This window comes from Apodemus sylvaticus, chromosome 3, assembly GCF_947179515.1.
Source record: "Apodemus sylvaticus chromosome 3, mApoSyl1.1, whole genome shotgun sequence".
Classification (NCBI taxonomy): Eukaryota; Metazoa; Chordata; class Mammalia; order Rodentia; family Muridae; genus Apodemus; species Apodemus sylvaticus.
The window spans coordinates 28498380-28519824 of record NC_067474.1 but is presented as its reverse complement, the minus strand read 5'-3'; the positions used below and the strand labels follow the sequence as shown (position 1 = coordinate 28519824).

At 41.5% G+C, this 21445-nt stretch overlaps 1 protein-coding gene across 1 annotated transcript in view; it reads right to left on the bottom strand.

The window, feature by feature from the left end:
* The window catches only part of Pip4p2 (phosphatidylinositol-4,5-bisphosphate 4-phosphatase 2), a 52678-nt gene extending 36286 nt beyond the window's left edge, over window positions 1-16392 (bottom strand). Inside the window, exon 1 of the mRNA XM_052176112.1 lies at window positions 16055-16392. Coding sequence (XP_052032072.1) covers window positions 16055-16160 — 106 coding nt within the window. The 5' untranslated portion in view covers window positions 16161-16392. The remainder of the gene's footprint in view (window positions 1-16054) is intronic.
* Window positions 16393-21445: the final 5053 nt, after the last annotated feature.

The following is a 21445-nucleotide window of genomic DNA, read 5'->3' as shown; positions in this document are numbered from 1 at the left end:
CACAAGCTCCCATCCCTAACCAAGAGGTTCTCTCCTATTGACAACCACACACAAAGAGAAAAATACTATGCACGTATTCCAATGAAGTCTCACTGGGTAAACCACATTCAAAGGTAGCCCATGCCTACCAACCAACACAAAATGAATTCAGTGGTATTTTTGTAGACTTTTGGTCTCATAGGTTTTACTTGGGTAATTTTCTTTTTTTTTTTTTTATCTTATTGGTCTTTGGTTGCACCTCTGGTTTCCAAATTTGTGTGTGTGTGTGTGTATGTGTGTGTGTGTGTGTGTCTGTGTCTGTGTCTGTGTGTGTGTGTTTCTTGTGCTTGTTTCTTTTGTTTTGTTTCTGTTTTTTATTCTGGTTTTATTGGTTTTTGTTTGTCTGTTTGCCTGTTTTCTAAAGAGAGAAAGGAAGAGTTTGGAATTGGGTAATTGGAGTTGACTATTATTAGCTGGAGCAGCCATTACAGAAATCAGTAGGGTTCTAAAAAGCTAAAACTAAAACTAAAACTGCTATATGACCTGCTATTCAACTCCTGGGCATGTACCTATATGTACTATAGTGGTACTTGGATATCCATGTTTACTGCTAAACTGTTCGCAGACTCTAGAATATAATGTGGAATCAGCCAGAGGTCCAGAAATAGAAGAATGCATAATGAAAGTGTACATGCACAAAATGACATTTTATCCAGCCACAAAGAAAATTAAATTATGGCATTTGCAGAATAAGGGGCTGTATTAGAGATCATTATGTTGAGTGAAATAAACCAGATTCAGAAAGACAAATGTCATGCTCTCTTACTTACAGAATCTAAATGTAAACATCTGTATATCTATGCACGTATCTATAAATATATCCATATATAGATGGGAATGGGAACAGGGCTATGAAAGAGATGGAAGAGGTCTAAACAGAGGAGGCCGGGGCTCAAGAGAAGCTAATAGCCCACCTGTGGCATCAAAGCGCGTGCGAAGGATCATTGAAGACGGTGGGAAACACTAAGAGCAAAGCATGATGGTTATACACACCTAACAACACCACAAGGATGACTAGCACAAGGACTACTATCACGTATAACCACAGTCACAAAGACTGTTGTATGATAACAGAAAGATAATTATTTGGTTAAAAAAGAAAACTCTGACGAAGGCAGAGTGTGCACCAGGGTTACAAGTGGAGGGGAAAGCCTGTGGGTGCAGTCCTTACTGCACAACCTAGCACTGATTCCTTTAAGTATTACAACACTTCCATGCAAGTTTACCATTAATGCCTTCCTCCAATCTCTAGATTGCCTCCTCTAGAAAACCAGCCACCATATGTATGGCTGCAATATCAGCTTGAGAGCAACATGAGTTTTCATCCCAGGGCCATTAGGCCTCTTTACAGAAGCTTACATGAAGCCACCATAGACCACAAGGCAACAACAAACCTATCTCTCAGTCAACAATGAATATAAAATTTCTCTATGAACTATGTATCACCAACTATCTTGCACTATCTCATGCATATAGGCTGTGTCAAGAAACAGTCACATATCTGGAGATCCTTTAAGAAATGCCTACCGACCTGCTGATAAGCAACTCCTAGGTGGCAACAACTGCTACTCTACTTTCCCCTTTGCTTGTAAAGCAAGCACGACCCTACCGGAATAATGCAGTTCACCTGTGGTACTGCTATTGCTCCCAAGAAGTGACCACTTACGGTGTGTTTTAGTTTTGTTTTTTCAATTATCGCATTTATTGCTATTTCAAAAAATACAATTTTTTTCTGGCATTGCTTTATGTGACATCACACTGAGTATTTATAGGGTTCCACCCTTAGTTTGACATTTACAATACTGCTTTCAAAATACATGTCACAAAAAAACTACAAAGATGCCCCTTTGTTATAAAGATCAAATAATTGCTTCCCTGGCAAAGGAAGGAAGGAAATCTCCCATAGCCTAAACAGGTGTCACGGATTAGTCTTCTGCTACTTTTGTTGTTGTTGTTGTTTTGTTTTGTTTTGTTTTTCAAGACAGGGTTTCTCTGTATAGTCCTGGCTGTCCTGGAACTCACTCTGTAGACCAGGCTGGCCTCGAACTCAGGAATTTGCCTGCCTCTGCCTCCCAAGTGCTGGGATTAAAGGTGTGCACCACCACTGCCCGGCTTCTTCTTCTTTTTTTTTTTTAAGATTTATTTATTTCAAGTATGTGAGTACACTGAAGCTGTCTTCAGACACACCAGAAGAGGGCACCAGATCCCACTACAGATGGTTGTGAGCCATCACATGGTTGCTGGGAATTGAACTCTGGACCTCTGGTAGAGCAATCAGTGTTCTTAACCTCGGAGACATCTCTCCAGCCCATTACTCTGTTTTACTCACCACATTTCACTGGTAATCACAAACTGCATTTTCTAAGAGAAAGTAAGAGAGTTCTTTGCATACACACACACACACACATAACCTCAAGTATTCATGAATTACTATTAATAAAGTCTATTTATCCCAGGCTGTTGAAAGACATGTTAGACCAGATGGGGGAGGGGAGAGAAAAACTACATGCATGAGAAAAGCAAACAGCCAAACTGGGTTTGTAATGTTTTGTTTGCTTAAAGATGTCATCAGTATGTCATTCTTTTAAGATCTCATGCTACTTGATAGTAGAAATATGTAAACTAGTATATTATACTCTGCATCTTTCTAATTACAAATTATTACCTTTAATGAGTTATAAGTGGATCAAGGATTAACCAATTTTAGATTAAAATCAATAATTAGAATTTTAGAATTAGAATAATTTTAGAATTTGAAGTAGTCACTATACTTCTGAGCAAAATCAAATAAATACACGAGGGCTGACATGACCCTTAGGATCAATATTTTTATCTTACAGGCATATAGTAAGTGCTAAAAGCTATAAGTGAAAAAAAATCCCATTTTTTAGCCAATGAATTAATTAAATTTCATTTCCTAAAGAAATGGAGTGATTAGAGTGGCAGTTCTTCCCTACAGACAGTAGCAGTGACACGCCTGGAATGCCTTCCGCGTCCTGTGGGCATTTCTAGTAAAGATGTGGCCACGTGTTCCATGAATCACATGGCCTTTTGTTCTCATGCTCCTCCAGCTCCCTGTGACACCTCACTGCCCAGCGATGTCACCGTGATGCCCACTCCATCACCCATTCATTCACAGGGAGGATACATGGAGGATGGGGATACTGAGTTAGGGAGAGAGCATGCTGCTCGTGCCTACATATGGGAGACCTAGAAGAGATCACATGCAAGAGAGGACAGAGACAGGGATCCAATCTCCAGCCATACAATCGCACACACACACACATACTGCAATACCAACTGGACACACACTATTCAGGGAATATGTATTTCCTATCAAAGACTGCACAAAACAGGGGAGCTGTGCTGTGCAGCTACACTTTTAGTTGTAATAGTACCAGAGTTGCCTTCCCATTCATCTGTCTGTAGGAAGGAAAATGTAAATCTCAACCTGGAAAAGACTAGAACTGACGAGTAACTGATACTGGTGTGAGACAGCAGGGAAACCATGTAGGAGACGCCCTGATGCTTCGCATTTGGAACCGAATTCTCCTAAGACCCTGGAAACGCTGACACTGAAGGTCTGTCCTTCACATCAAATAGCATTTTCACGTAGGATTTGGACCACGTACTTTCTAATATATAATACATTTTATTCAAGCAGTATTTTCTACATGTTTATGGAATTTCTGAACTACTGCTCTGTAGCTTACGACAAATATTATCATTTAAAGCATCTGCACCATCCCATCATAACCACGGATTATAACATGTTCACAAGTTTATGAAGCTCTCCATTTCATGTTGAGAACCGTTATTATCATATGCATATAAGTAACGGTGGGCTTTTCTCCCTTCAAAAATTTTACTTTATGCTTATATTGCTGTAACTTTTATCTTGGAAAAAAAGACTTGTGTTTTATTTATCCGATCAATGTATTCATTATGCAGGTATGAGAGTCTTCTCACTGCTGATCACAGAAGCCACCACAGCTTTTATACACCCTGCCAGTGCTTCTAAATACTACTGCATATAATACGCACATGTGCATACTTGTACTATGTTTTTACACACTATTTCTCATCACACATTTTTCACCTCACAGCATCTTCTGACAATCTCCCCACTAGTATTCTAGTGGGATATACAGTTCCCTCATTTGCTTTTCCAGCTGCAAGCCAGGCGTGGTGACACACATCTTTAATCCTAGCACTGGAGAGTTTGGGGTAGGCAGATCTCTGAGCGATCAAGGCCAGCCTGGTCTACAAAGCAAGTTCCAGGAGAGCCGGGGCTACCACAGAGAAACCCTGTTTGGAAAAACAGAAACTTCTTACTTGTCCAACTGCACAGCATTCCATTCCAGCCACACGTCATGGCTTATTGTGGTAGTTTTATAACATGGCTGCAAGTTCTCTGTCCCTCTTACCATGAAGAGATGAAGGCCATATTCCTCCACTTTTAAACCAGGTGATTTAACCTGGTTTAATTGCTTCAACCAATAAGTTTGCAGATGTGATTTTTTGACTTTCAGACTCAATCATACATATTATCTGGCATTCACTTGGATTGTCCAGTATTGAGGGGTGACTTATTCTCATTAGAGATTGGTAGCAAACCCAGCTTATGCTGAACTTGGCAAAGTGTCCTATATAGAGAACCAAAACAGTCCTATAAGTTTGGAAACTATCTCAAAGTTTTACATTATTTTGTATTCATGTGTAGAATCCAAACACCTTAACAGAAATCAGTGTTTATTTGGGTAACATCTTATGAAACCCTTCCTATTTAAATCACTTTTATTAATTTCTTGTTTTCAAGATGATGAAGCTTAGAGCTCTTAATCTCTGAAACAATAAAATATCACTTTGTACTCTGTCGTCCTCAATCTCTCCCTCTACTGACATCATTTTCAAATCTAGAATTAGAGCCTTTCTTATAAACTGTTTTGAAAGTTACATGCAGCAACCAAATTTAAACAACTCAGCAAAATATGGGCAGAAAAAGTAATATGCCTCCAAACACCCATGTTTGAATAAATATTCTTTGCCCAGTCACATAGCACGTGCATACGTGGTCTGCAGATGAATAAAACATCCCATGCTAGTCAGACATCTAATCCAGAAAAGAAGAATTACGCAATAGTTCTAAAACATTCACACATTGTCTTTTCAATAAAAATACTATAAAATTTAGAATTTAATCCCAAGAAGGACTTTGAAAGTAAAGGTAAAGAGATGTAACGCAGGTCATAAAGACTGAGCACCTGTTGTAAGGTAAATAGTTTGAGCATCCTTAATTAAAAAAAAAAAATTAACCTCTAAACTGTTTTGAAATCCAAATAAGTTTGAACACTAAAATGACACAGTATTTCAGATTTCACCTTTTCAGATTAGGGATGTTCAGCCTGTGGAGCCTATGCAAATTTCTAATGAATTAACTCATTAATTAAATCCATCCCAAGCACTTTGGATGAAGGATATTCTGTGGAGATATACCTCTGGTGCTTCAAATTCCTTACAAAAAAAAAACAATTGGGCTACAAAACATGAAGCATAAAAGCCATAATACTGAATACTGCATGTTTCCAGTGTGAGAAACTGAGGCTCCCACCTGGAACGGCTGGCGCCTGACAGTAATTAAGAATGACTCTGAGGCTATAAAGGAGCTGGAGCTCCATGATGCTTGGGAGTCTCACCCCAAGCCATGGAAACAGAGCAAGGCCCTGCACATATCTTATGTTTATTCCTATAGAGCAAAGACAGGGAGAGCGGTTATTTTATAACAACAATGGATCAAAGAAAATACCTAGAAACATATACAAGCTGCGCAAATCCACTAGGACTCTTGCTCCCCTTACCCACCAAAGAACAGAAGCTTTGTCAAAAAAAAACCCCACCAGAAACACATTACTGATTCCTTTTAGAAGATAAGAAAATGATGTTATTCCTACGATACTTAATACCTCTTAGTAATTATGAAAATGCAATGTACAAGAGCTGAGTTCAAAGTCGTCTCCAGAATTGCCTCCTTTCCCCCACAGTGGGATTACAGTTTTCATTTGGAGAAGTTCCCCAGTTATTTCCCAGGGCTCACTAGCCTGAAAGACAAGATGGTTGTGAACTTCTATTGTGCCCATGCTAGCTTTCCTCTGCCACACCTCTGACCATTTGCCAATGCCATCAGCAAATGCCAGTGCTCTATGCTTGATACCTCCTGAGATAGGTGTGGAGGCTGAGGCAGCGAAATCAAAAGTTCCAAGCTAGCCCAAGCTACTTAGTAAGACCCTATCTCCACGCACAAGCATGCATGGATGGATGGATGAATGGATGGATGGATGGATGGATGGATGGATGGATGGATGGATGGATGAGTGGATGGGTGGATGGGTGGATGGGTGGGTGGATAGATGGATGGATGGATGGATGGGTGGATGGGTGGATGGCTGGATGGGTGGATGGGTGGATGGGTGGATGGGTGGATGGGTGGATGGGTGGATGGGTGGATGGATGGATGGATGGATGGATGGATGGATGGGTGGATGGATGGATGGGTAGGTGGGTGGGTGGGTGGGTGAGTGGGTGGATGGATGGGTGGGTGGGTGGGTGGGTGGGTGGGTGGGTGAGTGGATGGATGGATGGATGGGTGGGTGGGTGGGTGAGTGGATGGATGGATGGATGGGTGGGTGGGTGGATGGATGGATGGATGGGTGGGTGGGTGGATGGATGGATGGAGGGAGGGAGGGATGGATGGATACTAAGTTCAACCACATCTCGGTATTTCCAATGCTTCTCTCACCTCCACCACAGTTCAGAACATCATTCCACAACTCATAGCCTGTTAATTAGTGCTATATCTTACTGGTTTCTTCTCATCTTCCCTATGTATATGTTTTCCATATACAAATCAGGATTGGAGCTAGAGAGATAGCTCAGCGGTTAAGAGCACTGACTGCTCTTCGGAAGGTCCTGAGTTCAAATCTCAGCAACCACATGGTGGCTCACAACCATCTGTAAAGAGATCTAATGCCCTCTTATGGAATGTCTGAAGACAACTTCAGTGTACTTACATATAATAAATAAATAAATCTTTAAAAAAAAATCAGGACAATTTTTAAAAATAAAGGTTCATTTTACTCTAGCCCTCCATGCCTCCTGGTTACCATCATAAAGCAATCCCTCTCTGGCTGGTGACCTGCCAAGCCTCTTGGGCTCTCTCAGTCCACACCTATGACCTCTTCTAACTATTCTTCCCCTAAATCCCATGCTCTTACCAGTGGTATGTCCAGCTGTGAAACTGCAGGTATGATATTTCCTGACCCCATTGCCTAGAAATCTCTTCTTTCCCCTAAAATTCTGATGGCTGATTCTGACTCATTTTTCAGGACTCTGTGATTGTTGCCTCTGAAACGTCTTTTCTGATAGCCCATCTGAAACATCGTTGTTCCTTGCTTATTATTCTGAAATTACAGTGCTTAGAGTACACAGCACAAATGAATGGAAGTTCTTCAGCTCACTCAAATATTTGAAAGGGAGGCGGAAAGAACTGAGGTGGGATAGCCTTGATTTAACATTTTAAAGGAGCTGGGGGAAAAACGTAAATGAAATGTGAGAATTATAAAACAGAATAAAAGAACCTTGAAGGCCAGTGCTTAGGGAATACCAGAAAAGGATTCTGACAGGAAGTGCTTGGCATGCCACTAGAGTGCCAGAAGCAAATATAATTCATCCTATTTTCCTTCTTTATTTAGTTTATGTATATGGTACACTGTAGCTGTCTTCAGACACACCAGAAGAGGGCATCGGATCCCATAACAGATGGTTGTGAGCCACCATGTGGTTGCTGAGAATTGAACTCAGGACCTCTGTAAAGGCAGTCAGTGCTCTTGACCAAGGAGCAGTCTCTCCAGTCCCTAAAGGTCATCCTTAATGAAGATATGTCCTCAATGAAACAAAGTTTGACTTAAGAAAAAATTGGAAGATACCCCTTAACTGCACTGAATTATAACAACAAAGATATCAAGTTTTCATATTTATCAAGAGCATGCATGTTCATGATCTTAGAGTGCCAGGACATTTCTTGCATATCATGACAATGTGACTTCCAGTGGGTCTCAGAGTCTTTAGCAAATAACACATTTAAACAAAGTTCACTAGGGTGTGTGTGTGTGTGTGTGTGTGTGTGTGTATAGGTCCTTGCATCTACATCATTTCTTCCTATCAACAGATAACCAATCTTGGTTCTTTAAGTATGCAGGGAGATTCCCCAGCCCAACAAGTGGATGTTTTGATTCATCTACTATGGTTAATTCATAAACACTTAAATATAGGTTATAAGATTATTTCCAACAATAGACTAAATTCCCCGGTTTTATTTCAGAGGTAAATAAGCAAGATGATGCATTAACTTGCCCAACTTTTACTACTCCAGAAGAAAATTGGGAAGGGACATGCATCTGCCATTGCAGATGGAGCCACTGAAACATTACAAGATTTCTCTTCAGCTCCTTCAGCCCTGGATCAGCAAACACACAGCCTGAAAGCAAGAAGACAGTTAACGTCACCAGAAAGATAGGGAACTTCCAGTAAAAGGGCAGAGAGAGATGGACCATATCATCAGAAGTCAAGTCTGCCCACCCGCCCTGTTAGGCCCTCTGCACCTCAGAAACAGCTACTTTCTTTCTTTCTCTTTCTCTCTCTCTCTCTCTCTCTCTCTCTCTCTCTCTGGGTTTTTTGTTTTTTGTTTTTTGTTTTTTTTTTGGTAACTTTTGTTTTTTTCGAGACTGGGTTTCTCTGTATAGCCCTGGCTGTCCTGGAACTCACTCTGTAGACCAGGCTGGCCTTGAACTCAGAAATCTGCCTGCCTCTGCCTCCCAGAGTGCTGGGATTACAGGCATGCGCCACCACTGCCCGGCTAGCAGCTACTTTCTTGATGACTCTGTGTTTATGAGTGGACCTTAGGACCATAATAGACTCATCCATTCATCTGGAGAAAGGACTGTATTTAACTTTTCCTTGGAGTTTGAATCACTTCCCATTTGTGTAGGACATAACATTGGTTTTCCTATTAAAGGTTAAATATGGATGTATATTCTACAAGATATTAGAACTACAAATCATATGGGTCTCTTTTCAAGTTTCTATTCTCTAGATTTTTCTGACCAATACAATAATGTAACTAACAGACACAGTTTGGATCTCTGTTCTTGTTGGCAGAGTATTATACATAATTCTTTCACTACTGTAATAATATAATTTGTATATAGGATACTAATGCAGCAAATGACAACTAGATTTATCTAGAACATCTCAAACCAAGACACTCTGGATATCCTGCATTTAAAAAATAAAAGGGTTAGGTGTGGGCAATGGTGGTACATGCCTTTAATCCCAGTGCATGGAAGGGAGAGACAGGCAGATCTCTGAGTTCGAGGTCAACCTGTTCTACAGAGTGAGTTCCAGAACAGCCTGGAATATACAGAGACATTTTATCTATAAAAACAATGAATCTAGAAAAAATGAATAAATAAAAATAAATGTAAAAAGAAAGAAAAGGTAGATGTTGGAACACAGTCCAAAATGGAGTCCTCTGAGGGGAATTTTGCATGCTTGTGAAAAAATTCCAAGAAACAAGAGTCTTATGACCACAGTCTCTTAAAATAAAAAAATAAAAAAATAAAAAAACACACACTGAATTGTTCTTAGAATGTGCTTTGAATTTGAATGTTCTTGGAATGTGCCCTTCTTCCAAGGTATAGTGGATAGGACTGACAGGACTGAGTTTACTTCAGCTGTTGTTATTCATATGCCACATGTAGCCCGTCCTTGTGGCTGAACACAGTATTCATGTGATTCTTCTTAACTCTCAGAGGATAAATTCCCTGAGCTTCTGAATGAAGCTGACCCCTCAGTGAGACTTCAGTGTGTCTCATTTCTATGCTCTGCATGCTGCCAACTAAAGCAATAAACACTCAAGCAATTGGATTTCTTCTCCTTCCACCAAGACACTTCATCATGGGTGGGTAGCATCTGCTCTCGCACACTCCTGGGGCCCTGAGGAGCTCTGAATCAATGTGCACGTACTTAGCTCCGGCCAGTGCACATACAGCACAAGGCCTCTTAGTTCTAGGCTTATAGATCCTGCATATAGATCAATTCATATCATTTCTTTTTGGATATTTAGAAGCATATGAAATGCCTCAAATCTGAAGCTAAGTTTGGGGTCTGTCTTCTCCAAAACTTGCTCCTCTTCTGGTGTTCTCTGTTTTAGTGCAGCCAAAGAAACCACAAAGTTGCATAAGCAGAATTCTTGGAGATCTTTGCCATCATCCTCTCACTCCCAGTACCGATCTGTCCACAAGTTTGGTTCAATCTTCTCGTTGATTTGCTTGGGATTTGGCAGTGCTGGGAACTAAGCCCACGGTGTTTGTCTTCTGGTCGAATCCTCTACCAGTGGGTTTGACCTCTGTCACTTTTTTCATGGCAGCAATTTTTAAAATTATTTTGTGACAGAATCTTGTTAAATTGGCCCCCAATCTGCGGTTCTCCTGAGTAGCAGGAATCAGGGGTATATGCTACAATGCTTGGCTTTTACCCCAAAATATAACCCGAGCCCAACCAACCAGCATAACTAATCAAATTTGCCTAAATTGTTATTGCAGTTCAGTAAGACAGTTGTCCCTATGTACTCTGGTCAACTATCAAATTCATCTACTCTATAGAATGATTTAAAACAGTTACCTGACACACTGCTTTTTTGTTTAAACAAAACATCCTTCGTATGGCCCATAAATGCTTGAGAATCAACTCATATTCATTGTAGGCCCCCTTGGGGCACTCAAAATTACAGTATCGTAAACAAAAAGTTAGGGTTAGTGTTGACAATTCTGTGAGTTGTTCGGCATCTGTTTGGGTTGTTGTCACTTACAGTCTCTTGTGTAGACATAGTAATAGTTTGCCTTTAGTTAGTATGATTTAAAGACTCATCTGTGTGGTGTATCAAGACATTGACATGTCTGCAGATTGATCAGACAACTTTCTTTTTAGTGGACTTTTTGAACAGCTGGTTTTGGCGTTCTGTAAGCATGACTATCTCCAACGATCCCACTTCTTACAGGACAAGTTACTTTTTTCCAAAGTGCTCCTCAATAATGTCCAAAGCAAAAAACGATAATCTCTCCTCATTAACATCTAAACTCATTCAGCACATCTTCTACCTTATTCTGGAGGTCTAAACCAAGTCACGGTGTCAGCCCTCATCAAACGCTCTATAGAGCTTGAATGTCTGAAAGCAAAGTTATTATGAGGCAAGAAAGTCTATGAAGAATATCAACACACCTCCCCTCTAATCTCATTTTGTAGCATGTGCCCTACATCTCTTTCTACTTTAGCAGCATTGAACTTCCTCCCCCGACCCCTGCACTCACCATTCCCCATTTGGATACTGTGGTTTTTGCTTTTTAGTTTGTGCTTTTTCATACTACTTGCTTTGCATACAATGTCCACATGGTCCCCCTTTCATCTGGATAACTCCTATTCCACTTTTAGACTCCAATCAAGGTTCAGAAAAGCCTTTCCTGTCTCCCTTAACCAGGTTAAATCAATAAATGTGGTCAAGGCACTAGACACGTTTCAAATATGGTCCTTGTCCCCTTTGTATGTGTTTCTGTGAATGATTGTGCAATTCATCTCCATTACATCATAAGATAAAAGGAAACGTCTGTTTTTCCTTTCCTACCAGAGTTTGGCTAAAATGCCAGGATTAGGTGAAGAATGAAATAAAAAAACAACCCTAGAAGACCTGCCTCTTTGTTTGTAACACAGTATCTCCCTTATTGAATTATACAAAAGAATATAAGGACATTCCTGTTGTCAATACTGTGGATACTTAGACGCCTGGAAGTCAACACATATATCCTACAGATTTTGTAAAGTGAGCTATTAGTTCTTTGCCAGCTTGATACAAAATGTAATTGCCTGGGCAGAGGGAACCTCAGCTGAGGAATTGCACCTCCAAAACGGGCCTGTGGGCATTTTCCTAGGTAATAACTGGTATGGGAAGTATCAGCCCACTGCGGGCAGTGAATTCTACCTTTCCACAGGTGGCTCTGGGTTACATAAGGAAGCAGGCTGAGCAAGCCATGCAAAGCAAGCCAATAAGGGCACCACTCCACCGCTCTGCTCTAGATCCTGCCTACGGATTCCTACCTTGAGCCCCTGCCCTGGCTTCCCAAGCTGGGATAAACCCTTTCCTCACACGTTTCTTTTAGTCATAGTGTTTTATTACATCGAAAGAAAATTAAACTGGGATGCAAATATAAACATTCTATCATCCTGCCCTATACTGTCTCAAATATTAGCAGATCTGTAAGGGAAGCAATTAATCTATCCAAACTATTCATGTTTGTGGTGCTTCCCTCGCTCCCACTTTCATTTCAAATGAAACTAATATCTGTTTTTTATTTTAATTGTTATGCCTTAACACAAGCTGTCTTATATACCAAAGCACTGTAGTCAGGAGAGAACCAACACTCTGTAGCTGCCCAGTACTGACATTGGAGACCACCCGCATTCTATTCAGAAACTCGGGTGGATAGTTTCAGGGATATCTTAGTTAGGGTTTTACTGCTGTGAGCAGACACCATGACCAAGGCAACTCTTAGAAGGACATTTAATTAGGGCTGGCTTACAGGTTCAGAGTTTCAGTCCATTATCTTCAAGGCAAGAGCAAGGCAGTGTCCAGGCAAGTATGGTGCAGGAGGAGCTGAGAGTTCTACATCTTCATCCAAAGGCTGCTAGCAGAAGACTGACTTCCAGGCAGCTAGGACAAGGGTATTAAATCCCACACCCACAAGGCCAAACCAACTCCAACAAAGTCACACCTCTCAACAGTGGCACTCCCTGGGCCAAGCATATTCAAACCATCATGGAATTCTTCTTGGGCAAAACCTAATATCCAATGATAAATGATCTCCACTATATTATTAATAGCCTTCCCTGAAATAACCCAAAATGCACGATTTCTTCTCAGGAGATAGGAATGATAATTCACGATCCTTGGAAAATGGAGCAAAGAAGAGCTGATGAAGTAGCTCAGTGGTTAAGAGCATACACTGCTCTTACAGAGGACCCCACATTTGGTTACCAGCACCCACAACAGGTGACTAACAATCAACTAGAACTCCAGTGCCAAGGAATCCAATGCTCTCGGCCAGCATCCTCAACCATGCACACACACATGTTGCACATACACACACTCAGGCACACACACAAACACATAAAAAATACATCTCTAAAAAGAAGGGTGTCACAAAGCAATGGATTAGAAAATATTGTTGTTAAGCCTCCTCCTCTTCCTCTTCCTCCTCTTCTTCTTCCTCCTCTTTCTCCTTCTCCTTCTTCTCCTCTTTTTAGCCAACTAAACATCTGAGAAATTAGGATGGGAAGGCAGTCAAGTTGGTAACATGTTTACTACGAAAGCATGAGGATGTGAATCTGGATCCGTAGGACACACATAGAAAGCTGAGTGTGGTAGTGCACATTGGAACCCCAGTTATGAGGTGTCAGAAGCCAGAGGACTTGTGGGTTTTGTTGGTCATCTAGAATTGCTTAATCAATTAGCTCCAGGTTCACTGAGAGATTCTGTCTCAAAAATTGAAGTAGGGAATGACAGAGAAACATGATTGTGTACCTGTGGCACTTGTATACACGAACACATATACCACACCCACACATCCACACACCCACAAACACAAGTTTGAAGAATTATAAGTGGTATCATAAACTAAAATTAACCATCAAAATGTATATTCAAGTTCTAGTCACTGGATTCCAACTAAGAAGTTTATAATTGTTAGCTATTAACAGAATCTGATGATAACAGAAGTCTTAAAATCTGAACTGCCAGAGATTGGTGTCAAATACCTTTAATCCCAGTACTCCTGACGCAGAAACAGGCAGATCTCTGAGTTCAAGTCCAGCCTGGTCTACAGAGTGCTTTCCAGGACAGTGAAACCCTGTCTCAAAAAACAAAACAAAACAAAACGAAACAAAACAAAAGCATCTGAACTGAGTCAATCAAGAATTTCTTCATTCTTTCTTTCTACTCTAAGAACTCCCAAAGACACAGTTTTTGTCAGCCTTCCTTAGAGCTGACTAGTGTGGGGCATACTCAGGGGGCCCAAAAAGTTCCTGAATGAATGGAACAGTGCTCAAGATTTAGAACGTGTGCATTACTCAAATAATTGTTATTAATAAAGAAAAGATACTGTCATCATGAGAATAAAATGACTTTTTCATTTATGTTTTTTGCTTCATAGGTACTACCCTATATGATATTAGTTTTAAATATCTCCATTGGTTCTGAAAAAAATTATTCTATTGTAAGGCCAAAGAGTTAAAGACTCTCTTAAAAGTAGTAGTTAAGAGATCTTTAGAGTGAAATTACTTCTTTTCAGTACTTGATTGGAAATGCTTCTTCCTTTGTAGTTTGAGGAATCTGACCAAATTAAGGAAATCTATTGAGAACAATGAAGTCTATGCAGGTCCATATTTTGTTGTAACCACAAACTGCCTAAAAAAAAAAAAAAAAAGGAAAACACATCTCCATGACTTCAGTCCAAACTCAGTCTCTTAATAAATCATCAAATATTTTATTCCGTAGACAAAAACTAATAAAACAGAAACATTCATTCAGGAACCAGTGACTATGGATTAGATAGTACGGTATTAATATCGAATGGTTACTGAAAGAAATCCCCCGACTTGGTGTCCCTGTGATTTCTGACCAACAAGGGTAACTCATAGGTTTTCTGTGTGTCAGTTCCTGTGGACTTTGCCCCTTTCCTCTCGGGCTGTCAATCACTCTGAATTACTCCCAGCCAACCACAGTTTTCCTTTGTTCTGCTTCTGTTTACAGATTGAGATCCAGAATGTTGATTTTTCAAGTTATAAAATGTTCAAAAGAAATGCTAAATGGCAAACAACTTCAACCTGTGGTAGTGTTCCCCGCCCTCCCCTCCCCCCATTTCAGACATGAACTTAGAAGTTGTGCTACAAGACATGGGACCTGCTTATATTCCCAAAGCACTACTAACTTTGTCCTCCTTGGGTTTAAAACTTCATTCACGCTAGGCCAAAAGAGCAAGATGGAGTAAGGTACGTTTACACGTGCCATATTTAATCTCTGTAAGGGCCTTCCAGACTTCCGTAGTAAACACTCCCAAAGACTCTGAACAAAGACAGATCTTGAATAAATCGAATCCTTTGGTAAACAGACTTCTTTTCCTTCACCATACCATTTTTCCAAACCCGTTTTTAAGTGTACACCGAAAACAAACCTAAAAATATATACAGTATAAACTTGGGTAACTTTTTGGAAGTTAATTTCAACCTCACCCAGGCATGCGTTTAAAAAATTCCTTCCTTTCCAGCGGAAGGTTCTTCATTCGCCGCTGAAGCGATGAAACCCACTCCTTACAGGCAGGAATAATGCCCGTAGCTTAGGAATTTCGGACATATTAGAGATATTGACTAACTCTGTTGCTTCTGGTTAAGCACTGCCCTGCTCGCACTCGGGGGGGGGGGGGGCGCTGAGTGTGAGAGACTAAGATGTTTCCTGCTGAAGTCCTCTCAAGGACAGATTCCAGGGTGAGCAGTGCCCCGTGTTTTTCAGCAAACCAGAAGCACTTGGGAATGACTGAAGGATCTGCACCACCGCCCAGCTGCACGTAGGGGCTGCTTTGCAAACAGCAGCACGGAGCAGCACGGGGAAATCCATGGCAGATCCTGGAGCTGGGAAAGAAGTGTTCAAGCACACACTCCCCACACCACACGCAGCAGCAGCGAAGCCCTGCAGAGACGCTTTCGGGTAGGCAGGCACCGCCTGGGAAGGCGGCAGTCAGCATCCTTTTCCCCCAGCCCAAGGGAGAAGCTCTCCTCCGCCTCCGCGCTAGAGCTCCCCGGCATTCATCCTTCCAGACCTTTCTGCGAGAAGCAGAAAGGACTATGCCGGCCTTACCTCTTGGGCTGCTCTCTTGCAAGTACGGCGGGGCGGTGGGAGTGACATTGCCCGATTGGGATGCTGACAGCAGAGGCGAACGCTCGTCCACCCCGTCAGCAGCCATGACTGCGGCGACAGCGCGGCGGGCCGCGGCTGGAGCTGGGCTGCGGCGAGGGAGGAGGTGGTGGCCAGCAAGGCCGCCGCGCCGCTGCTACGGCCTCCGGGAGGGCCCAGGATGTGTCACAAGGCAGGAGGCGGGGGAGGGGAGGGTGCGGGACCGCGAGGCGGGGGGAAGGGAAGCACGCCGGGAGGCATGCTGGGGGAGGGGACTGGAGAGCAAAGAAAGAGCCGGGAGGAGGAGGAGGAGGAGGAGGAAGGGAAGAAGTGTGGAGGGAAATCCAGCCAGTCTGAGAAAAGGGGGGGGGGGGGGGAGAGGGAGGACTGATTAGGAAGTGGGGGAGGGGAAGAGATCAAGTAAGCAAGAGGAGGGGCAAAGGGAAGGAGAGGGCGAGGAATGTTTTAAACTAAGGGGACTGAGGATAAAGAGCAGCTTTGAAAGGCCCTGAAAGAGGCCTGTACTTGATTACAGGGAAAACTAGAGCAATCAAGTTCAGCTCCTCCAGGAAGTAGGAGAGTCTAAACTCGTCTGGTAAACTTTGCAGCTGGGGGAAGAAAACTTGTTTCTTGGGTTATCATTTTCTTCTGAGAGGATTCTTCTTTGTTATGAATCATAGTTGAGTATCAGTTGTCTGGGAAGTGTTGGTTCATGCGCATTGGGCTTTCCTTTTTTCCTTGTTTTTGGTTTTGGTTTTTGGTTTTTGGGAGTTTTTTTAGCAATAAGAGTGCTGACATTTGATTTTTGGCACTTTAAGCATAAGTGTTAATTTTTACAACTTCCGCTTTACAAAATAGGCTGTCATTGTAGTTTTTACAATAATGAGGCCTCTGTATAATTTTTTTGGTTTTTTTTTTTTTTTTTTTTTTTTTTTTTTTTTTTTTTTTTTTGGTTTTTTGGATTTTTGGATTTGGTTTTTTCGAGACACGGTTTCTCGGTATAGCCCTGGCTGTCCTGGAACTCACTCTGTACACCAGGCTGGCCTCGAACTCAGAAATCCACCTGCCTCTGCCTCCCAGAGTGCTGGGATTACAGACGTGCGCCACCGGCTGCCTCTGTATAATGTAAGACAATTAAATCTTTTACCTACAAAAGATTAAAAATAAAAAGGTTATTGGAGCTGGGCAGTGGTGGCGGCATGCCTTTAATCCCAGCACTTGGGAGGTAGAGGCAGGCGGATTTCTGAGTTCGAGGCCAACCTGGTCTACAGAATGAGTTCCAGGACAGCCAGGGCTACACAGAGAAACCCTGTCTCGAAAACACAAATAAACAAACAAAAAAAAATGGTTATTGGACTCTTCAATAACAATGATATCCATTGGTGGATAGCTCACCGATTAAGGTGCTCACTGTTCTTGCTTAGGACACAAAAACCAGTTCACAGCTCCCATATTTGGTGGCTCACAAACCACCTGTAACTCCAGTAAATGGAATTCAGTGCCTTCATCTGGCCTACACCGAGGCACACACAAACACAAGCACACTCACACGCACAGGGAGACAGACAGACAGTTTTTTTAAATGTTTTTAAATATGAAAGAGACTTATTGTCTTATTTTCTACTTACATTTTTGTTATCTTTTTTGATGTTTTGACATTTGATTCCAACATGATTTACATTAAAAACAACAACAAAAACAAGCCAAAGTTTAGAACACATCCAAATAAAAATGCAAACGGAATAATAACTTTCCTGCTGTGGTTCTGCTGAGTAACTTGGGAAGAATTATTTACTCACTTTTCCAGGTGTCCCCAAGTTCTAGGGTGTGGTCTCCATGCTCAGGGTGGCTGAAAGATCCCAAGGTGAACTATCTGTACAGGAGACTGATAGTTGCCCCTTACAGTTCAGTCTGTATAAACAGCAGACATCAGGCATTCGAAACTACTCAAATCACATTTCGGATCCTCAAGCTGCTCTCTGAAGACACATTCTTCCTTCCTAAATCTATAAAATACCAACTGGAAACCCTAAGGGAAGATAAAGAACAATGTTTTCTTTCATGCAGCATCTTTGGAGGGCCAATGACAGGAAGATACAATACAATATAAGGATCTTATTATGGTGTGGTCCCTATGACAACCTAGATGGGTCTCCAGTAGCCTGAGATTTGAAAACTTAAGATGTACCACTCCTGGGGGTTGGGGAGCTTATCCCTTGAAAAATAGGTACCAGTACCTCACAGTTATAGACTAACGACCACTGACTTGAAGAAAATTACAAAACTAATCCACAGAACCCGGCTTTGACCCTGATTATGGTTTGGATTGTCCTACCAAGGCTTATATGGAAAAGACTGGTTCCCCACAGAAACAATATTGGGAGGTGCTGTCAGGGGTTAAGAGGAGGAACCTTTGGGTCATCAAAGGTGCACACCCTTAAAAGAAATTGTATCGCTGACTTGTAACCCTTAGGTCATCACATTTTGCTTCCTGCGTGATGAGAGACAGTTCCGCCCACAGTTGATTTTCCCATTTTCCCATCTGCAGCCCTCATCAAGGGACAACTAATACCTTGTACTTGATTTGCGTGGACAAGCTCAGTAAGGTATTTGCCTCCTGTGTTTGCTTATAGTGAGGCAAAGCTGACAGTCAATCTCATGTTCTGTCATGCCACCCCCCCAACTCCATTTTAACAGTATATTTACATTTGCATTATCCTCCTACTCTCTATCTCCAATTGACAGATGAGGTCAGAAGACAAATATCTTTTAGAGAGACTCCTTTTTAAAATTTTAATGTACCTCATTCCCCCTTTCCTTTCCTCCTCCAAAGCCTCCCACACACTCCCCCACTCCCTGTCAGAGTCATGGCCGCTTTTTATTGGATTCTTATTGAATATAGATGCCAAAATATATAAATACAACCAGCTGAGTCTGTTGTTGTTTGTATGTACATGATTTCAGGTTCTATCAGTTGGTATTATAAAAACAGTGGCTCGTCCCTGGGGAAGACTAATTCTCCCTCTCAGTATTGACTATAGTTCTTCATTAAGGAATGGGGCCCTTTGTGATTTCCCCTTTTGTACAGAGCCATATTGGGGCAATCTTGCACTTGGTCAGAGTTTGACTTTGGTCAAGGTTAACTTCTCCCAGTTAGCCAGGATCCTGCTCCACCTAGGGTGGAGTGCACGTAGTAAAGGTCAAGTTCATTGTTCTTCCTGGTATAGGGATTCCTGAATTAAACAGGTGACCCACCCAGCTGCCGGAGCAGTCAAGACGAAGACCTCCAAGAGAAGCTAGACAACTTCCACCGGAACTCAGCCTGGAGTCTGGGGGGAAGGGTTTGCCCGAACTGTTATAAGGTCTGGCGCCATTAAAGTTTACGGCTTTGATCAGTGAACATTGACTTAGCCGTACTTTCTTTTCGCCGCTCTTCCCTATGACCCCAAAATTCTCTCAACAGGTAACCCAGTTTACATGTAGCTGCTGGCGGCTACATAGTGGCGCCTGAACGTGGGAAGACCTGGCACGAGAGAATTTCTTGAGGTAGCCCTATCCAGCGAAGCTTCGCAGAAAAAGGTGAAAATTAATGGTTTCCGCACGGTAAGCAACATAGAGGGCAAAACTAGCGCTAGTGAATTCGTGTCTATGGTTGTGAGTGCAGGAATGGATACAGTTTTTCAAGCATACTGCGTGGACCCAGCGCAGGACTGCTTGGGTTGATAAGATAGGGAAATATGGGGAAGGAATTTGGTAGGCATTTGCCCAAAGCTCGTAAGAGCTGATTTCGGCGAAAAGAAAGGGGTTTTTAAAAATAGGCATATGTCCACAGCTTCTAAGAGCTGTTTAAAGAGGAAAATGGATGCAATTGCTTAACAAGCACGCTTAACTTTCTGTGTATCTTTCCGTGTTTGTCCCGGTGCACCGACCGACTGTCTATGTGTATGTTTATGTCCTCTCTGTGTCTTTGTGTGAATGACTGTTTCATGTTAAAAAGAAAAAATTGGTAAAGATTACATCTGCTGGTAACCTCTTGAGCTAGCCACAGTTTGTGTGGGGATTGATTCAAAGCCACGCTGCGGCAGCGTAGCTCACTCACCCAAGACAGAAACATGGCTGGGGAAAAAGCCGCTCTTAAAAGCCCAGAAACCTCGAGATTTGGGAAGACCTTGGTTTGGCTTGTGAAATTCATGTAGTCGCTTTATACATGTTTCTAATTGGTTTTAATGATATAAGGCTTTACATTTCTTGACTAAAGAGTTATAAATTAATTGGTTATTATGTAAAAGATATAGTGTTATTAAGAAAAGGTTAGTTTAAAACTGGTGATTCAGTGTTAGAGCTATCTTAACTAACTACACGTGGCCTAACGCCACTCATGCTTTGTTCTTGTTTATAATTGGATTTAAAGGTATATTTTGCATGTCTTGACTATAGAGTATTGGCTTAAGTCACTGCACATGATTTAAAAGGTATAATGTTATTAACAAAAGTTAGGTTAAGGCTGGTAGTTTAGGGTAGTCGCCATTTTGAACACGTGGCATGATGGTTAAGGCTGGTAGTTTAGGGTAGTCGCCATTTTGAACACCACATGGCATGACGCAATCCAGGAAATACAGGCCTTTGGGACGCTCCTAAATTGGCATGGTGTTTCATGTGAATCTTGGCCTGGAGATTAGACTTAATGAAGATTAAGATCTAAAATATTGTCTCTTTAATAAGTTACACTGTTATACACTTGAACATAAGAACTGGCATACAAACCTTGTGCTGTAAATATGTGTTTGCCATTAATTTTAAAGAAAATAGATTGTTTAAAATTGAGATTTGCTTCCAAAATTACAATTGTGCTCTAATATTGCAAGAAAACATTGAGTTACAATAAAAATCAGTGTGTCATTGGCTACAGTTTTCAGTTTGCAGGCTCGTAATTGTTAACATTTTGTAATTAAGATAATTTTGAGAGTGATACAGCTATGGGTTTTAGGGGCCCATTGCCACTTTTCCACAAGTTTATAGGCTACAATGGTAGGAGCAAAATTTAACCCTCCAAGATTAAAAAGGATATCTCTGTAGAAATGTATTTGATATCAAGTAGGTTCCTTTGACCATGAAATTACAGGTTTCTTTTGTTTAATCCTCAAAATGTCCTTGCAGGACAGATAGTTTGGGTCTGGTCTTAGATAAAAGGCTCAGATTAGAAGATATTTACATTTGAGGAATCTCATACAATGTCCTTGCCAAGGACTCAAGGTGGATCCTAGGGCAGATAAAAAAAAAAAAAAAATTTACATTTGAGTTAATGCAAAGCTTAGAGTTGCCTCAGGGGAAGCTAGTGAGGAAGTTTTGAGAAAT